This window comes from Eulemur rufifrons, chromosome 3, assembly GCF_041146395.1.
Source record: "Eulemur rufifrons isolate Redbay chromosome 3, OSU_ERuf_1, whole genome shotgun sequence".
Lineage (NCBI taxonomy): Eukaryota > Metazoa > Chordata > Mammalia > Primates > Lemuridae > Eulemur > Eulemur rufifrons.
Window position 1 is genome coordinate 49,554,490 of NC_090985.1, and position 17,601 is coordinate 49,572,090.

The 17,601-nt window shown below is 33.4% G+C and overlaps 1 protein-coding gene across 3 annotated transcripts in view; it reads left to right on the plus strand.

Moving 5' to 3' along the window:
- Positions 1-17,601, plus strand: part of CSMD3 (CUB and Sushi multiple domains 3) — a 1,111,380-nt gene that overhangs the window by 706,529 nt on the left and 387,250 nt on the right. For all 3 annotated transcript variants that reach the window (XM_069466068.1, XM_069466069.1, XM_069466070.1), the window contains 3 exons: positions 1,793-1,975; positions 5,220-5,546; positions 10,062-10,256. In XM_069466068.1, coding sequence (XP_069322169.1) covers positions 1,793-1,975; positions 5,220-5,546; positions 10,062-10,256 — 705 coding nt within the window. The remainder of the gene's footprint in view (positions 1-1,792; positions 1,976-5,219; positions 5,547-10,061; positions 10,257-17,601) is intronic.

Consider the following 17,601-nt stretch of genomic DNA (forward strand, 5'->3'; position numbering starts at 1 on the left):
AATAAATAGCATTAGGAGTGAGAAACATTTATGACATATTTATAACGGAGATATTTTAAAATTTTGTAACACAATTCTGTTACTACTAAACTGCTAACCTGGCAAAAACCTTGGAAAATGTCACTTCTGTAACATATATAAATTGCCAATATTGGTCCAAAAGTAAAATAAAATAAAATAAAATACTTCGATGGAACAAAAAACCTTAGAAGAACTTAAAATGTTAGTCAGATGACTACCTTAAAATTACCAGACTCAGCCAGCTTTTTTGGGTGAGTTCCGACACTCAAGGATCCAGTTTTTTTCCTGCTGTTGTTATAAAAATTAACCTAAAGACTAGCAAAATATAAAAAAATACTAGTTTATTTTCTTGATTTTAAAAGTGGATTGTAACAGCACAAGAAAATAAATTATAGACCAATGTCACCTACAGATAAAAATATCTAAATAAAATACTAATCAAATCCAGTGTTTTAAAGGAATCATTGTAACCATCTATGGTTTCTGCTAAGGATATGAGGTTGTTCAAAAGTATCTCTAAAACATATTGTTTTGCTAAAAAAGGAACAAGGTATAGAATAATACTGACAGTGTAAGTTAAAGTGCAATACATTTATACAACAATACTACATGGTCTTTGTAGGGAGTATTTTTATATTTATATAAATATAGATGCCAATGACAATCCCAGATATTTGAAGTTTCTTTGGATACACCTCAAAAGGGTGTTTTAATGGTGCTCTTAAAATAATTTATTTTTATTTTATTTTCAGAGACAGAGTCTCACTCTGTTAATCAGGCTAGAATGCATTGGAGAGATCCTAGCTCTCTGTAACCTCAAACTCCTCAGGCTCTTGAGTAGTTAGCATTACAGGAAAGGGCCACCATGGCAGCTAATTTTTTTTTTTTTAATATTCCTATTTTTAATTTTCTTTTGTAGAGATGGGCTCTACAAAAAGACACAGGCTTTTTTGCCCCAGTTGTTCTCAAACTCCTGGCCTCAAGCCATCCTCCTGCCTCAGCCTCCCAAAGTGCTGGGATCACAGGCTTGAGCCACTTGCACCCAGCCCTTCTTAAAATATTTTTTTTCAATCCTTTCTAATTCATCCAATAAACATTTATCAATGAACATAATGCAGCTGAATAATTTGGATAATTTGGAACACAAATTGATTGCTTCCTTTGAGTAGCATTTTTTGTGGGTTTCTTTTTTTTTTTTTTTTTTTGGTGGTTGTTTATTTGTTTTTTGTCTAGTTGGGGAAGTAATTTAGCCAATAAGTACCAGAGAAAGTAACAGATCCTTGATTAGAGATATTCATTGAGTTCTGTGGAGAATAGAGGCAGGAAATGTTCTCTCATGTCCTAGTCAGGATCCAAGGATTTGCTGTATTGTGTAGAGGTTACAAGAATAAGAAAAGTCTTTGGGATTTGGAGGAAACATATGCATGTATATGTATGTGCGTGTGTATGTATATACGTAGTACAGATCTCAGAAAATCTGAGATCTTATAACTGTTAGGTACATGGCCTCTGGCAACCCCATTAGCTCTGATGACCTCAGATTCCCCATATACAAAAATAAAGAAATATTAATACAACATTATGTTCCCTAAAGATCATTTCTTCAAAACATGCCCTTAAGAGTGGCAAAAGAAAAACAAGATTGGGGAATATATTTATCTTTTATTCTGAAATATCTGCATAATAGAGAGTGTATATTCACTAAACTTGTAGTATGTGTATCATATGTCTACAACCCTTGGAAGGTGACTTTTATCTTCTAATTTTACAGAAATTGAGAAAGAAAGTTGTGGCGATCCTGGTACACCCTTATATGGAATTAGAGAAGGCGATGGGTTTTCTAATCGTGATGTTTTAAGGTTTGAATGCCAGTTTGGTTTTGAATTAATTGGAGAGAAATCCATTGTTTGTCAAGAGAATAACCAATGGTCTGCAAACATACCCATCTGTATCTGTGAGTACCAAATGCTTTACTTCCAGACAGCATATGTTACCCTGTCCTTGCATATAATTGCTTTTGTAATTAACTGCAAAGAGCTGGAACCATGTAATTATTTTTGGATGAGTAGCACTTTGTGATACTATCCTTAACAAGTGTGCTTATGCCAAATTATAAATTTTATTACAGATGTAAATAAAGTTAACATAGTTCACTTAGTAATGGCAAAATATATATAATATGTGCTCTTATAACACTTTATTTAGTGGCATTTTATACTTTATAGATAGCATACTTCTTATGGAAATTACATATCTGAACTAATTCTAATAGACCCATTTATTTTAACAAGATAGTGTATGCTTATTTGTAATCAAAAGCACTTAAAATATTTAAAGCTTATATTCTATGTGTAATGCATTAACTTATTTTTGCTTGTAGATGCTCACACTAAGGCATGAGGTGTCATTTATTTATATTAGACAGAATACAATTCATTAATATTTATGATATACAATATGCTTGAATTAAAAGAACATATTTCTCTAAATACATTAAGACATTCAAGTTTAACTACAACAAAAATATAATTTGTGTTATCTATTGATGCACTTTAAAATTCAATTAAATATTATTTTCATTACATTACAACAAAGTGGGTATTTTTAGAATCTGGCAGAAATTTTTCTAATTAATATATTATGTTTGCTCTTCATTAAGTCTAAGAGAAGAAGAGTGCACAGAACTCTTTAACAAAACCCTTTTATTTTAGAATCAGTTCTTATCTTTAACCAAGATCACCTTGTGAAGTTCTTGTTGTGAGAGAACAAAATACATTGTTCACGTCATCTAAAGTTTAGTAATACTTCAAAAGACTTCAATGAAGATCTTTAATTCAAGATGTTCTTCCAGGAAGATGATGTTAGCTTGATACTGGAGAATATGTTAATGTAATATATCAAACCAAAAATAAAAATAATTAAAAGCATTTTAATAGGTACCACAATGCATTTAGTGAAAATATTTAAAATATTGCTGAATGAAACCAATTTTTAAAAAATTCTTAAAAATCTGGAAATAAATTTTTACTGTTTTAAAAATAATTAAGTTCAATATTCTGATTTATAATAAATAGGTAGCAATTAATAATGTTCCTATATACTAGAAACAACTAATTTGAAAATGTATTTGGAAGAGAATTTATTTAGTAAATCAATTATAAAATACATAGAAATAATTCTTACATACATCCAAATAACTCATAGAAAGAAAATCATAGAACTTGACAACAAAAAGAAATTTTATAAGAATAAAATAGATATAGATGCCATACTCCTGAATAAGAGGACATTATGTCAAATAAATAAATTTTACAGAAATTGCTTTGCAATTTTAATCAAAATCCTAACAGTTTCTTTGGGAACTTGATCTACTATGTTGACATACAGGCTAAGTAAAAAATAGGCAAGAAAGAAATGAGAATTTTGTAAAAGCAAAGTGTTCATATGGATACTAAAGCATATTATTAAGTTATAAAATTTGTGTGATATTATACTAACAAAAGTATAACACACTGGGTCAAAGAAAGTTACATAAAAACTACATCAGATATAATTAAGGATTTAAAATATGATATAAACATTTACTTATCTCTCTGATAAGGGAGATTAGGGTGGTGACTTTGGTAAACCCTTGCCCCAGGTAAGGATCATATAGATCAGGAGCTGGCAAACAGGTTGTGCAGTTTGTATAGCAAATCCAGCCTGCAGCCTGGATTTGCAAATAAATTTTGTTGGAACTAACCATGCACTTTCATTTACTGATTGTCCATGACTGCCTCCCAGGTACAATGGCAGAATTAAGTAATTACAAAAGAGCTCATATGGTTTGGTAAAGCCAAATTACTTCCTGCTCCTTTACAGAAAAACTTTTTTTTACCCCTAGTTTAGATGAAGAGTGATAGAATCAAATGATTCCAGTATGCAGGCAGGTAAGAGAGTGAAGGGGGAACATGAATAAGTAGGTGCACTCCCATTCTGGAAGGGGTAGGTAACTGAAATGTCTTAACTTTTCAAGAGAAGCTAGAACTAAAGATTTCTTTCCCCCTCAAATGTGAAATGTGATGATTTTAAAATGTGATTTCAGATTTTTTGGAGGGTATAAGGAATGTAATCAGACCAAACACATTTGCAATCTGAATTCATTCTAATTGCTTGTTTTAAAAAAATGTATCTCAAGGAAAATTATTAGCAAAGAAAGCTTTCTTCATAAAGATGGTCAGTGTTATTTATATTTCAAAAAAATTAAAAATACAATTCTAAATGTTAAACATTGGGAGAATATTTAGATTAATTTTTCATATCCATATAAATAAATGGGGCTAATGGTTTTAAATGATGAATATAAATTATGCTTAATTACCTGGAAAACTCACATATTAAACATAAGGAAAACAGAATTTGTTATAACATTGTATGAATTCAATTTTGTTAAAAATATGTAATAAAAACACTAGAAGAAAATACATCAATATTTTAATTTCAATTTCTGTAGAGTGATAGATCATTTTTTTTTTCTTTATTTTCCCTCTGCTTTCTGAGTGTAATCAGATGTTTTTAAAAGTTAAAAAAGAAAATGGGGACAAGGGAAAGACTTCATATTAGTGTGATGTTGGAGCTCTCATTTAGCTGTTCTTTTAGTGTTAACCACTAATGATGGCTATTATAAAAGTTAATTCATCTCCTCATTTGTTTTGTAAACTATCAGAGTATCCCATGGCTATGACAGGAATGAAACTCACCTAGTCACTGCCCCGACCCTGAATTTTTTTGAGCTACAGGATTCCAGTACTATTAATAGCTACATATTTTTTCTCTTGAGCCATTTTAAGAGTCTTATTGCTTTCTATGAAACCCTCTGTACATTTCTCTGATATATTTTTTAAACACCGAAACTAAAACTTTGTATAGCACTCTAACACAAACATGATAAATATCAAAAAGAATGTTATTACTCCAATTATATTTTTGTGCATATTTAAGGATGTAGTCCTAAGTTCATCCAAAGTCCTAGTTGCCTTTTTCAATATGTAAAAATGGTAACCTTTTTGTTCCGTTTTATATGATAATTTATTAATATATTGTTTGATATTATTTTATCAAGCTGCTAATTGATTATCATAATTGTAGAATATGAAAAAATAAGGTAAAATATTATTGTTGAATATTTATTGTATTTTATAATCTTCCTATTTTACCAGTTCCCTGCCTCTCTAACTTCACTGCACCAATGGGAACAGTTCTTTCTCCCGATTACCCAGAAGGGTATGGAAATAATTTAAATTGCATCTGGACAATAATCTCTGATCCAGGAAGCCGAATACATCTTTCTTTCAATGACTTTGATCTGGAATCCCAGTTTGACTTTCTTGCTGTTAAAGATGGTGACTCTCCAGATTCTCCAATTCTTGGAACCTTTACGGGGGCTGAGGTGCCTTCCCATCTTACAAGTAATAGTCATATACTGCGATTGGAATTTCAAGCTGACCATTCAATGTCAGGACGTGGCTTTAACATAACTTACAACAGTAAGTTTCTTTTTCTATATGACATATTTCTATAAAATAGAACTTGAAAAGGATCACAAAAAACAGCTCCAGTGTTGCACAAGCCAGAGGCCTAATTGTGCCAAGGATGGTCATTTAGTCCTTCATTTCTAACCACGTTTTACTCTCTATCATGACATTTCTGTTTCTGAGAGGTCTTTAAGGAACATTAAGAAAATATGTTTCAAATATAATCATAAGCCAATATATTTTTCATTATTATATCAGCCAATATATTTATTGTGTCTTAGCATAAACTCAAACATACCTACCATATATCATGTACTTTGTTCTGTTATTTGTATGCAGACATAAAAGAGAAATAGATCTTTCCTTCGAGGTATTCATAAACCAATAGGGGACTTCAGACAAATAATAGTAGCACAGAATTATAATTCCAAAGAAAAAATATACAAGGCAACAAAAGCATCATAGAGAAGGAAATCCTCACCTTTGGGGCATTGGACCACTGAGCTGAGTTAGCAATGCTACTATGGGGAAAAATACTTTAGCAATTAAGAATATTAGCTTTAAAGTTAAACTATACAACTTCAGATCTTGGCTTTGTTACATTTGTAGGTTTGTGTTTTTTTTTGTTTGTTTGTTTGTTTGTTTTTTTGACAGAGTCTTGCTCTGTTACCTGGGCTAGAGTGCTGTGGCATCAGCCCAGCTCACAGCAACCTCAAACTCCTGGGTTCAAGCAATCCTTCTGCCTCAGCCTCCCGAGTAGCTGGGACTACAGGCATGTGCAACCATGCCTGGCTAATTTTTTCTACATAGATTTTTAGTTGTCTGGCTAATTTCTTTCTATTTTTAGTAGAGACCGGGGTCTCACTCTTGCTCAGGCTGGTCTTGAACTTCTGACCTCGAGCGATCCTCCTATCTTGGCCTCCCAGAATGCTAGGATTACAGGCGTGAGCCACTACTCCCGGCCCATTTGTAGGTTTTATAACTGAGCTGCAGTGCACTAATCAGTAAAACCACAATGGGTTGATGTAAGGAATAAATTAGATAATACATTATTTATATTAGGTCATTAAATCTGATATGTCCGATTTTGAATTAAAAGTTTAGTTTATTATATCTCAAACAAGAAGCAGTACAAGTAATCAAAGTATGCACCTAAACTATTGACACAGTTTTGCCATCTTAACAGTAGCTTGTGTATGCCAGTAGTGAAGAAGCCTGAAGAGCAAGGGGCAATGAAATCACTAAAGGTGTTTTCCACAGCTTGTTGAGAATTGAATATTTTTCCTTGCAAGAAGTGTTCCAAAGCCTGGAAGAAGTGGTAGTCAGTTGGTACAAGGTCTGTGAATTGAGTAAATGACAGAGTTTCCAAGTCCAGCCTCTGTAGTTTGAGCAGTTGCTTGTGCAACATGTTGAGTGTTGTCTTCCAAGAGGATTGGCCTGTTTCTATTGACCAATCTTGGCTGCTCAACTGCAAGCATCTTCATCATTTCATCCAATTGGTTGCAATAGACATCCACTGTAATTGATTGACCAGGTTTCATGAAGCTATAGTGGATAATGCCAGCACTGGACCACCAAACAAACACCATTATCTTTTTTGGGGGGATGAATATTTGGCTTTAGACTGTGTTTTGGCACTTCATGTTTATCCCACCATTGTGCCAAACACTTACAATTGTCAAAAAGAATCCATTTTTCATCACAGGTAACAATACAGTGTAGAAACGGTTCACCTTTATGTTGTGACAGCGTTGAAAAGCAAGCTTCAAGAGGATTTCTCTTCTGATGCTCATTTAATTCATGTGGAATCCATCTATCCAGCTTCTTTACCTTGCTGATTTGTTTCAGATGGTCCAACACTGTTGGAATAGTAACGTCAAACCTTGCTGCTAATTCACATGTATGTTGAGATGGATTCACTTCTACAGCTTTCAGCTCATCATTATCCACCTTGGTCTCAGGTCGCTCATGGGCTCATTTTCAGGATTAAAATTATCAGAATGGAACTTCTCAAAATCATTGTTGTACTATGCATGCATTAGCCACATCCTTCCCAAACACTTCATTGATATTTCAAGCTGTTTGCACTACATTAGTTCCACAATGGAACTCATACTCAAAAATAACACAATTTTTTGACTTATCCATGGTTTTATAAAAATTGCTCTAAAAAGAAATTTTGAAAGATAACCCAAAATGTGCATTTGAAAAAATAAGGATGTACCTTCACAATAAAAAAAGAAAAAGAAAAAAAAAAGAAGTGTCAAAGTGAAATGTCAGAGATATCAACTGTCAAACTTAGTACTCAAGAAATCGGACATTTCATAATTAATAACCTAATAATTTAGCATAGTACATAGTACTTAGTAAATGATCACATTAGCTATTATTGTTTACCTGGCTTTCGAACAATTAGATTTCCATCTCATGTTGTTATGTTTATTATATTTCTTTAGTTTTGAGATGTCTTTGGAATTTTTTAGGTATTGTCTCTCACTCATATTCTTTTTTTTGCATTTCAAAAAGATGAATATTATTTACCTGCAAAAAAAAATGCTTATAATTACAGTGAAAAGATGAATCAAAGAAGAAAAAATCTTAGTGGATTAATATCTTTATATACTAATACTTCTGTTTGCAAATGTTTTAATGAAGCCATAGAATATTAGTGATTTTTATTGCTTTTCCATGAAGCTTCCACACTGTGTCAGATGTAGACCAATTTGATAAGTAAATATAAAATATCACATAACAATAGGATTTAGTTTCCAGATTTTCATGTTGCCCTTTAAAAAGAATTTCATTGCTTGCCCCCATCATCACCTATTCAATGCTGAACATTGACAATTAATAACAAACACAGTTCTTGTCTTTTCAAACTGTCACTAATAAGTTGTCGACATGAAATTGCACATCATTAAAGTTAAATTAGCTACGATGTATGTCATAGAGATTTGTATAAAACGGCTGCTTTTTCTGAAAATCCTTTTAAAATATTTTGCATATGTGTGTAAAGACAGATATGCATATGCATCTATTTACAAGTTTTATTTTATCTTAAATGCATTTATATTTTTACTTTAATGTTTATGGTACCTTCAGGTTATTATGCAAATATGCCTCCTTATTCCTTGTTTGTTTCTGTAGTAAATACTTTAATTGATCATGTGCAAATCCTTTTATTTAATGCTTACTACTAAGATTCATTATTTTCTGAAATAAAATTGTCAGGCATTATATTTTAGAGCAACCAGGCTTGATCAAAATTGAGGGCTTTTTTCTTTTAAATCACAAAATAAAACAATGATTAGAAATAATTGTGCCTACAAAAAAAATTTTACATGTTTTAGAACTTACCTTAATATTTTTGAACTGCTTACCTTGAAATGAAGAGGATAATAAAATTATGCACGTTATGGACAATATCAAAATGATGATTAGTAAGAAAATTTAAAATAACTGCATGTACTCATGCAATATGAATATAATATTAACTTGTACACACCTCATAAAAGATATTTTACTCATTTAGACTTTGCCACTTTAAATGTTCTTCCATTTATATTATACTAAATTAAAAATTATTAAACATAATTAGTCATCCAGATGAATAAAGAGGAAAATTTGGATGGCTTATTTAATCTTTAATCTATGAAAAATGCAAATAACCACATCGTCATTATACTTCTGCTATTTGCTATAACTTGGCTTGCTGCACACCATGGGAGAAACAAGATAGAATTAAGATAGTGGCCCTGAGCTCAAGAATTCACATTCTGCTGAGAGACATGAGATAACTGAAGACATAATATGTTGTTGAGAAAAAAATTAAAAACCAAACCAGGGTATTTATTTTAATCTTATCAAGGCCTATTTCTATGACTGGAGGCATGCTACTTAACTTTTTCTAACATTGGCCATTGGTAATATTTTCCTCATCAGGCTATTCTAAATGCTAAATGAGATAATAACATATCATAGTGTCTAGAACACAGTCATTGTAAAAGAGTTAACCCACTTCCCTTTTACTAGCAGAAAATAAATGTCATGTAAAATTATAAAGAAATTGTAAAACTTCCGTAGTAGATTGAAACATTTCACTTTAATTCTCACAATGAGACTGCCTCTCTATTCCTGACACAGTGAATCAAGAAAAGTTTCCAGTAAGATATAGTTAACCTGCTCTGTATTCATATTGGATTTCTGACCAGCTTATACTGAAAATACTTGCAGTCTTAGGTAGCCTAATGATCTCCAAAAATAAGCAGAAAAAATTATATTTTAAAATTTTATAATTTTAGAGTACAATTCATATTTTAAAATAATCGCACCTATTACACATCACAGGCAAACAGGTATGGTCAGAGGACACTCTCCAAAATTTTAAAACAAACAATAAATAAAAGGCTTTTCTAGAAATAAGCATAACCTTTTTAAACATCACTTTTTCTTACCCAAAATACAGAAGGAGCTTTCTCTTGCTAATGCTGCTTGCTGGTGTGTTTTTGTATGCTTGTCTTTCTAAAGCATTTGGACATAATGAGTGCCCTGATCCTGGAATACCAATCAATGCAAGGCGGTTTGGGGACAACTTTCAATTAGGAAGTTCAATTTCGGTTATTTGCGAAGAAGGATTTATTAAAACCCAGGGAACAGAAACAATTACATGTATTCTTATGGATGGAAAAGTAATGTGGAGTGGACCGATTCCAAGATGTGGAGGTAAGTGTAATGGTGAGTGAGAAATATAACCCCATCAGCGTTATGCATTAGAAACTACAATGGCAAAGGCATTATTTTACAGGACTGTTGTTATCTTTACCTTAAAATATTACTTACTATGACATATTACACATATATAATTAAAGAAATTACACTTTTAATTTTTCATGCTAAAATAGAAAACTTTTAGAAGCTCCCTTTTAAAACGAGCTCTTATTAAAAGATGATTTGTCATTAATAAATGGCAAATACTGGTTGCATGTGTAGATTCTCTTTAGTACACTTCTGAGTTATGCTTTAGTTCCCTTTATATTAATAGTTTCCATTCCATTTCCATACCATGATATTTTAGCTATTCATGGTACACACTTATTTAATTTTCAAAAATGTGTTAATTATTAATTATGATAAATACAGTTATGCTAAAATGACCATTTATATAAAAAGTGTAATATTTGGAGGCATAGCTTAGTAAATTTTCTTTCAATTTTTATTTTCCCACTAAAATATAATCAACAAGGCTCAGGGCAATATATACATGTGTGTATCAATTTAGAATGTATAGAAATGTGTGTGGAGGAGTGCATTATTTAGAATCGCCACGGTAGGAAGGAGGAATTAATATTGTAAATTCTAATTTTGCCTTCCTATATAGTATTTAAGGATACATATCTATTTTATTAAAAAGATATAGATGAACTTTACTAAGAAATAAATGAACTAGAATTATGAAACACTCTTTAGTAGATTGCCATATAATGATTAGTTGATAATTTTAAAAATTTCTTCTTTTTCTTGTTTTCCAAGTTTTTCTTCTTACTTGTGACCAAACTTACTAGCTGATAAATTGAGAATATTTAATATATAGTTTCCTAAAGTATAGCAGACTTAATTGAAGAATACAAACATTACCCATAAATTGCTCACTTTCATTGGATTGAACATTTTCATAATGTCTTATGATGAATGAATCCCAGGCCATGTAATTACATTCTCCTAGTTGCCTCTTCAATTAGCACTTTCCTCCTCTTTTCTTTCCTTCTTTCACACCATTAGTGCTGCTAATGGGACCTGTTACCTGTGCCCCACTCCCCACCCCCAATCAGAAGATCCATTCAGTCTTTAACTAATGCGCTGACTCCTTCAATGCCAACCCTCATAGATTTCCCAGGGTAGATTTCCTAGATAGATAGATTTCCTCATGGCTTTCTCATTTGTAATCTCATGGGCAGAACTAGATGACACCAGGGTTCTTTTCCAAATTTCAAATGTTATGAGTTCAGTGGTGGCTACTCTGTCAATGATTATGGCTATGTAGTTGATATTATTTTTAAAACATAGTGGAGTTGCACAATAAAGGACTAAAGTAAAAAGAGAAAATGGGAAGTGCTATTTAATTTCTCCATTATACTTTGCACCTGAGCCCATTCATTCTTTTAACATAGTTCTTGACCCAGATCTGTCAGGAAAGCCTACATTAGTATTTGAAGGAAAAGTAGGAGATGGGAGAAAAGTTTGCTTCAGACAAGACAGAATAGCACGAGTTCATCATGACTGGAGTGGAGGACAGAAGGATGTGGGTCTGATGGATGAATAAAGGGGTCCAGAGCATGATATGGTTTGAATTTTAATAAATAATGGTAAGTAGTCTCAAAGTTGTCCTGGGGCTCATGGGGAGCCATTTTAGCTGGGAAGTGACATGATCTGAGTCTCTCTTCTGCAGTGGAAGTTGTTTTCAGTCTCAATGAACAGACACAGAGATCACTTCCAGGTAATTGCTGGATCCTCACTTGCCTAACTTGGCTATTGGTTTTGGAGCTTCTTGGGGCCTAGCTGCATGGGGGAAGTGAAAATAATGAGACTGATTTCAATAAATAATTTTATGAATCACTGCTTAATTTGAGTGAGCAATTTCAGTGAGATTTTTCCACTAACTGAGAAAAATAAATGGTATTTAACTTTCAAAAAGAAATAAGACAAAATATTCAGAACTCTAATTTGGCAAAGGCTAATCGGCCCTCCAAACATCCCAAAGAGAATCTTTATGAAATTTCTGAAGGAGAAGAACATTTTTTTCCTCTGTGTGTGGGTGAAATGACATGCAGTTGGCTCACCTGCCTGTTTGTGGATACAACACCAAGGTGGAAACATCAGTAAGGATGAGGTTGGAGCCAAGGAAAACAGAATTAGAGTAGGCCTGAAAAAATCTTAGTGTGGCACTTGCCAAATTTCCTGCCATATCCCAGGCCACCCTTTAAGCCAGTTTCCCAACAAAGCAGACTGTTGACAATGCCTATATAACTAACTCAGGTGGATTTGGTTTCTTAAACACTAACTAAGGTTTGTATTGATTTCCTTTAGGTTTGCCTCATTTCTACTTAGGTATTAACAATGAAAGCCTGAGACTAGTTGAGGAAAGCTTTTTTTTTTTCCCCTAATATTTTTAATCATCTTTCTCCCCCATTATTCCTGAAGCTGCCACAAAGCCACCTCCACTTACCTAGGGAACTATGGTTGGGAACCCTCTTTTCCTGTCTCCTTTGTTCTCTAGATATTCCATATTTTGATAGAAAAATTTTGCTTATTATTTATTACAATTCATTTTTAAGGCACGATCATAGCCTCCAACATATGCTTAACATTTTAGTTAAACCTTTTTTTACTATCTTCACATTAAATATTATATATAGAAGAAATTTTAAAATTTACATGTTTTTATGTTCTGATTAAGATAACTAAATTTCTACTTATATTTATTTTCTTCACAAAAAACATTCCAAAATCAAATGCATTGTTAAAAGTTACATATGTATATGGATTATTATGTATTAAAATTAGAAAGTATAAAGTTAGTTGTTTTAATCAAAATTTATAGAACAGTGGAAGTCATTATAATGTTTTGATTAGAAAACTCGGGGTTTCAACCCACTAAAAGATTGCCAGGATCCCCCACCCCAACTTCTCTGTATCATAATTGCCTAGAAGTTTAGGTATGTTGGCATATTAATGATCCATACATGTCAATAAGTCTTTAGCCCTAAAACTGTGGAAAATCTTTGAGAAAAGTGAAAGGACACTTTTCATCTGTTGTAGTCCTTGAATAAGGATTGAGAGACCAAAAGGGAGAAATGACATCATAATCTGTTGCAGTTCTGTGATCCCACAGCTTAACTTAGATTCATTAAATACAATTGTTGAAGAGAATTAGGTTATACATTTTATTCACTGACCTGAAGTTCAACACCGATGCATTAACCAAGGATAGATTTGGGCTTTCTGAAAATTTGAACTGCTTTCTCTAGAATGGGCTGATCCAATCTCACCATAAGGAAGAAAAGTTAGATGTCTTTCAGTGCTTTATGATCTTTTAGTTATGCTAATGGAAAACAAAATACATTGGTTACTGTAATCAGCATTGAAATCATTTCACTTTGAATTCCACAAACTGTCATCTTAGCTTAATGACAAACAATGACTCCTGCACCCACACAGAGACTGTGCCTGAATATAACTGGCTCTATCTAGGGCCAGTCTCTGCATGGTGTCTTCTTCAAAGAAACATCCTAAAGCCATGAAGAATGGTGTAGATGGTTATTGCAGATCTCCTTCAATGGGCTGCCACAGGGATTTTTGTAATATGTCACATGGAAACCTTCCTAAAAATCCTCTGCCTCTCTCTCCATGATTTTCCCAGTCATAGCAGCTACTTAAACAGCTTTCCCTGTCTTGCCCTGTACTCCCCTCACAACTCCACTGTTTCCATATTCACTTGTGTTTCTGTTCAGTACAGCACAGGCCCTGTGCGGTATCTGTAAGCCTCCTCACTAAGTTCAGCCCTCTGGAAGTGCAGTTTTCTCATGAGAATCTTCCTCCTTCAAATTCTTCCTTCCCACACTCTAAACAACTTTTTCTTGTAGTCTGATCAGAATTCCTCTCAGGGGCCTCTGAGGGCATTACCAGGCTCTCCTGTTTCATATCCTTCAAAGTCCTTTCTAAAAGCTCAAGTGCTAGGAAATTTGGAAAAGGGGCATTTGTATTTAGATCTTATTTTTCTCTTCACCTAAACATGTATGTTTGTGTCTCTGGAAACATGAGTAAGATGGTACTCTGACTTAATTCTTTTTGTTAAGGGAGCAATTGGCCATTAAATTTCCTTTACTATACCAGACAATGCAAACTAGAGCCATCCCAGACCCTCAAATTTTGGAATCCTTTAATCATCCAGTAAAATCCTAGAAGATTTCTAGTCACTGGGATTTTCCATAAACCAGTATTATCATACAGAAAGCAAATTTTAAGGTATAATATTTATCAGAGGGATTTCCTTATTGGGTTTTGGAAATCCCATTTGTCTCTGCCCACCTAAATCCGCCCCTCTGAAGGCCAACTGCAAGGGCCTGTCAGCCTGCCTCATTGTCTGTCAAAAGATATCTGCCTCATTGTTCCTACCAAAAATGATTTGAGCATCATTTCTTGGGCTTCTTTCTTAAAAACAGCTGCAATTAACTTATTTTTCTCAGCCCTGATTTGCTTCACCAGATTCATGAGACCCCTTTGTACTAGGGATTAAGTATGATTATTTGGTTGCAGGTGCTTCTGATCCTCCAACCTTTTTGTACTTTTTCTTAGGGGATGTCTTACTTGCAACCTTTTGTGAGAGTTTAACTTATAACCAAAACATTTCTTTTCAACATTTGCATTTAGCTCAACTTCACCTGAAAATTTTGGTCATCTAGGGTGGTGAGGCCGACTGCCACTAGATGGCAGGTTTGGTGGATCTTAGCCCACACACAGCACCTAATGCCCAATGCAGTAGATCAGAAATCACAATCTCAAATGCTTACAGGACCAAGGAAGTAACAGAAATGAATTAGGTGGGCTGAATAAAACACGCTACCCTACTAAGCAGTAGATCTGTTTTCCCACTTTTTATAGAGACATGGTTACAGATAAATGTTTCTCTGCTTAGCAGCAATAATAATAAAAAGCAATACAAGAATGATATTGACAAATGACAGCAGTTTCCGTTGGCCCATACAGTTTCTTCATGGAAATTAGAAAAGGGCATCCTCCTAGAAAGAAATTGCTTAAACTAGTGGTTCCCAAGGTAACTTTAATTGGAAATCCAACAGCAGCAACCAATCCCTTGAGGAATGTGGTAGGCCAGTGGAGCAGTTCAAAAATCACCTGTGGGACACCAGCCTCTTTTCCTCTGAGAAAGCACCCCAGTTTCTTAAGAAATTATGCTTCCTTTGGGCCTACTTAAGAACCATTTTCCAGAGTGATTATTACATGAAGAAATTTTTTGATTTCCTCCTTTTTGTGAAGTTGTGTAACACTGCTTAAGTCTGATCCTCTAGCACCTAGAGTCTAGTTGGAACTTCAAATTTTGAATTGTGCATTCTTGCCCCATATGGTCATTTCAATCTCAGAGTACTCTCTGCAATGTCCTTTTGGCTTTGCATTGATATTCTGATAATGTTTTATCCTTTTTTTCCATTTGCCACTATAATTTTGCTAATAATTTAGCTGCTAATGTGGTTCAGTTGTCTGATATGATTTGATTCATGCAGACTCAAGAATTAGACCAGAGTTACTCAAGAAGTGTTGATAAATAATGGAGATTTTTACTTTGATTTTCTCTGAGTTGGGATGTTATACAATGAATTTTTTTGTGTAAAAAGTTTTAAACAATGAAGTAAACAAAAAGCTTCTCATATATCTTATTAATAATGTGATCTCTTCTTTTACCTCACCTGCTTTCAAGGTAGCTGTTACATATGAAAATCATCATCATGATCATCATTTCTTCCCCATCTCTTCCTCCATGCTTATATACAATCTTCTTGTCACTAAGCTGTTGTCTTCCTCCATATTTTCCCTTTCTGTGGCCCGTCCTTTGCTAATATATGTTCAGCCTCCCTGCCCCACACATAACCCTCAAGTTAACACAAGATCCACTTTACTCCGCCCCCAGGGAAGATTAGTTCTGTTCTAATGGTTTTCAGTTGAGATTCCCTGTCCTTGGGAGCTTGCTGAGAACATTCTCCACCTCATTATAAGAAATTATGTACTGTTTTTTTTTTTTTTTAAAAAAAAGAAGAAGAGAGAAGTCAAATTTCTGACACATCTTTTCAAGCTACTCTCTGAGTTGCTTTTCTACTTTATAAATGCCCGCTTCTGTATTTGCCAGTAATAAGCCAGCCAATGAATCCCAAAAGAACTTGAAAGAGATACCATGCCATGAGACTTAGAATAAAATAAGAAAGTTCTCTTCCTAGGTGTCAAACAGTGTGCCGTAAGTCATCTAGAGTTTTCTGTTTTAAAAAGCAAGACAGTTGGACATACATTAATTCTCCTATCTCTGTTGCAGCCATGCAAGGAAACAGTTCCTGGGTATGAGAATTTATTATTCATTGGTGAATGTCATTTTTTGAAAAAAGAATGTTATTGAACTGTACTCACGTAGACTGAAAGTTGAGAAGAGTTTATTTGCAGACCAAAAATGAGAGTTGGGTTAAAATGTAAACATTATTTTGTTATAAAATCTGGAATCCATATCATTTTCTTTTTTAAATCAAATTTTCCTCAACAAAGGTAGAAATTCATTCAACTATTTATGGAAAAAAATAAGTTAGATTAAGTCTAAAAATTACATATTTATTAAATTTTATTTTATCAATATTATTACTCAGGCTTGTTTTAATCTCCCTTCCTGTTTTCTCCTCATCTCTCTGATCTCTGTTTGAGTGAGTGTCCCAGAGCCAGGTATTTGATAGTTTTTCCTCTTATTTCACTCATTCTGTTGGTGATTTTCATCCAGTATCTAACTTTAAATAATTTCTATGTATTGATATCTCTCAAATTTACATCTCCAGTCTGGTTCTCTGCACTGAGTCCAGACTCATGTATTCTACTTCCTACTCAACATCTCCACTTAGATTATTAGGCATCTCAAACTTAACCTGTTCAAAACTGATCTAATCTCCCTTATCATCCCAAACCTACTACTCTCACAGACTTTTTCCATTATTAATAGCAATTCCATTATTTCAGTAATTCAAGCCAAAACTCTTTGAGTCACCCCTGACTTCTTTCTTTTGATCACAACCATACTGAATGCATCGGAAAAACTTGTTAGCTCCTTTGAAACATATTCAAAATCCAACTACTTCTTACTATCTCCACTGTTGACATCTTGGGCCCGGTAACAACCATTGTTTCTGGCCTTGATTACTGCAAAAGCCCCCTAACTGGTCTGCCCCTGCTCTTTTTCAGTTTTTTTTACTCAATACAGCAGCAAAAATGATGTACCACTCTTCTCTAAAAAGACTTAGTCCATTCA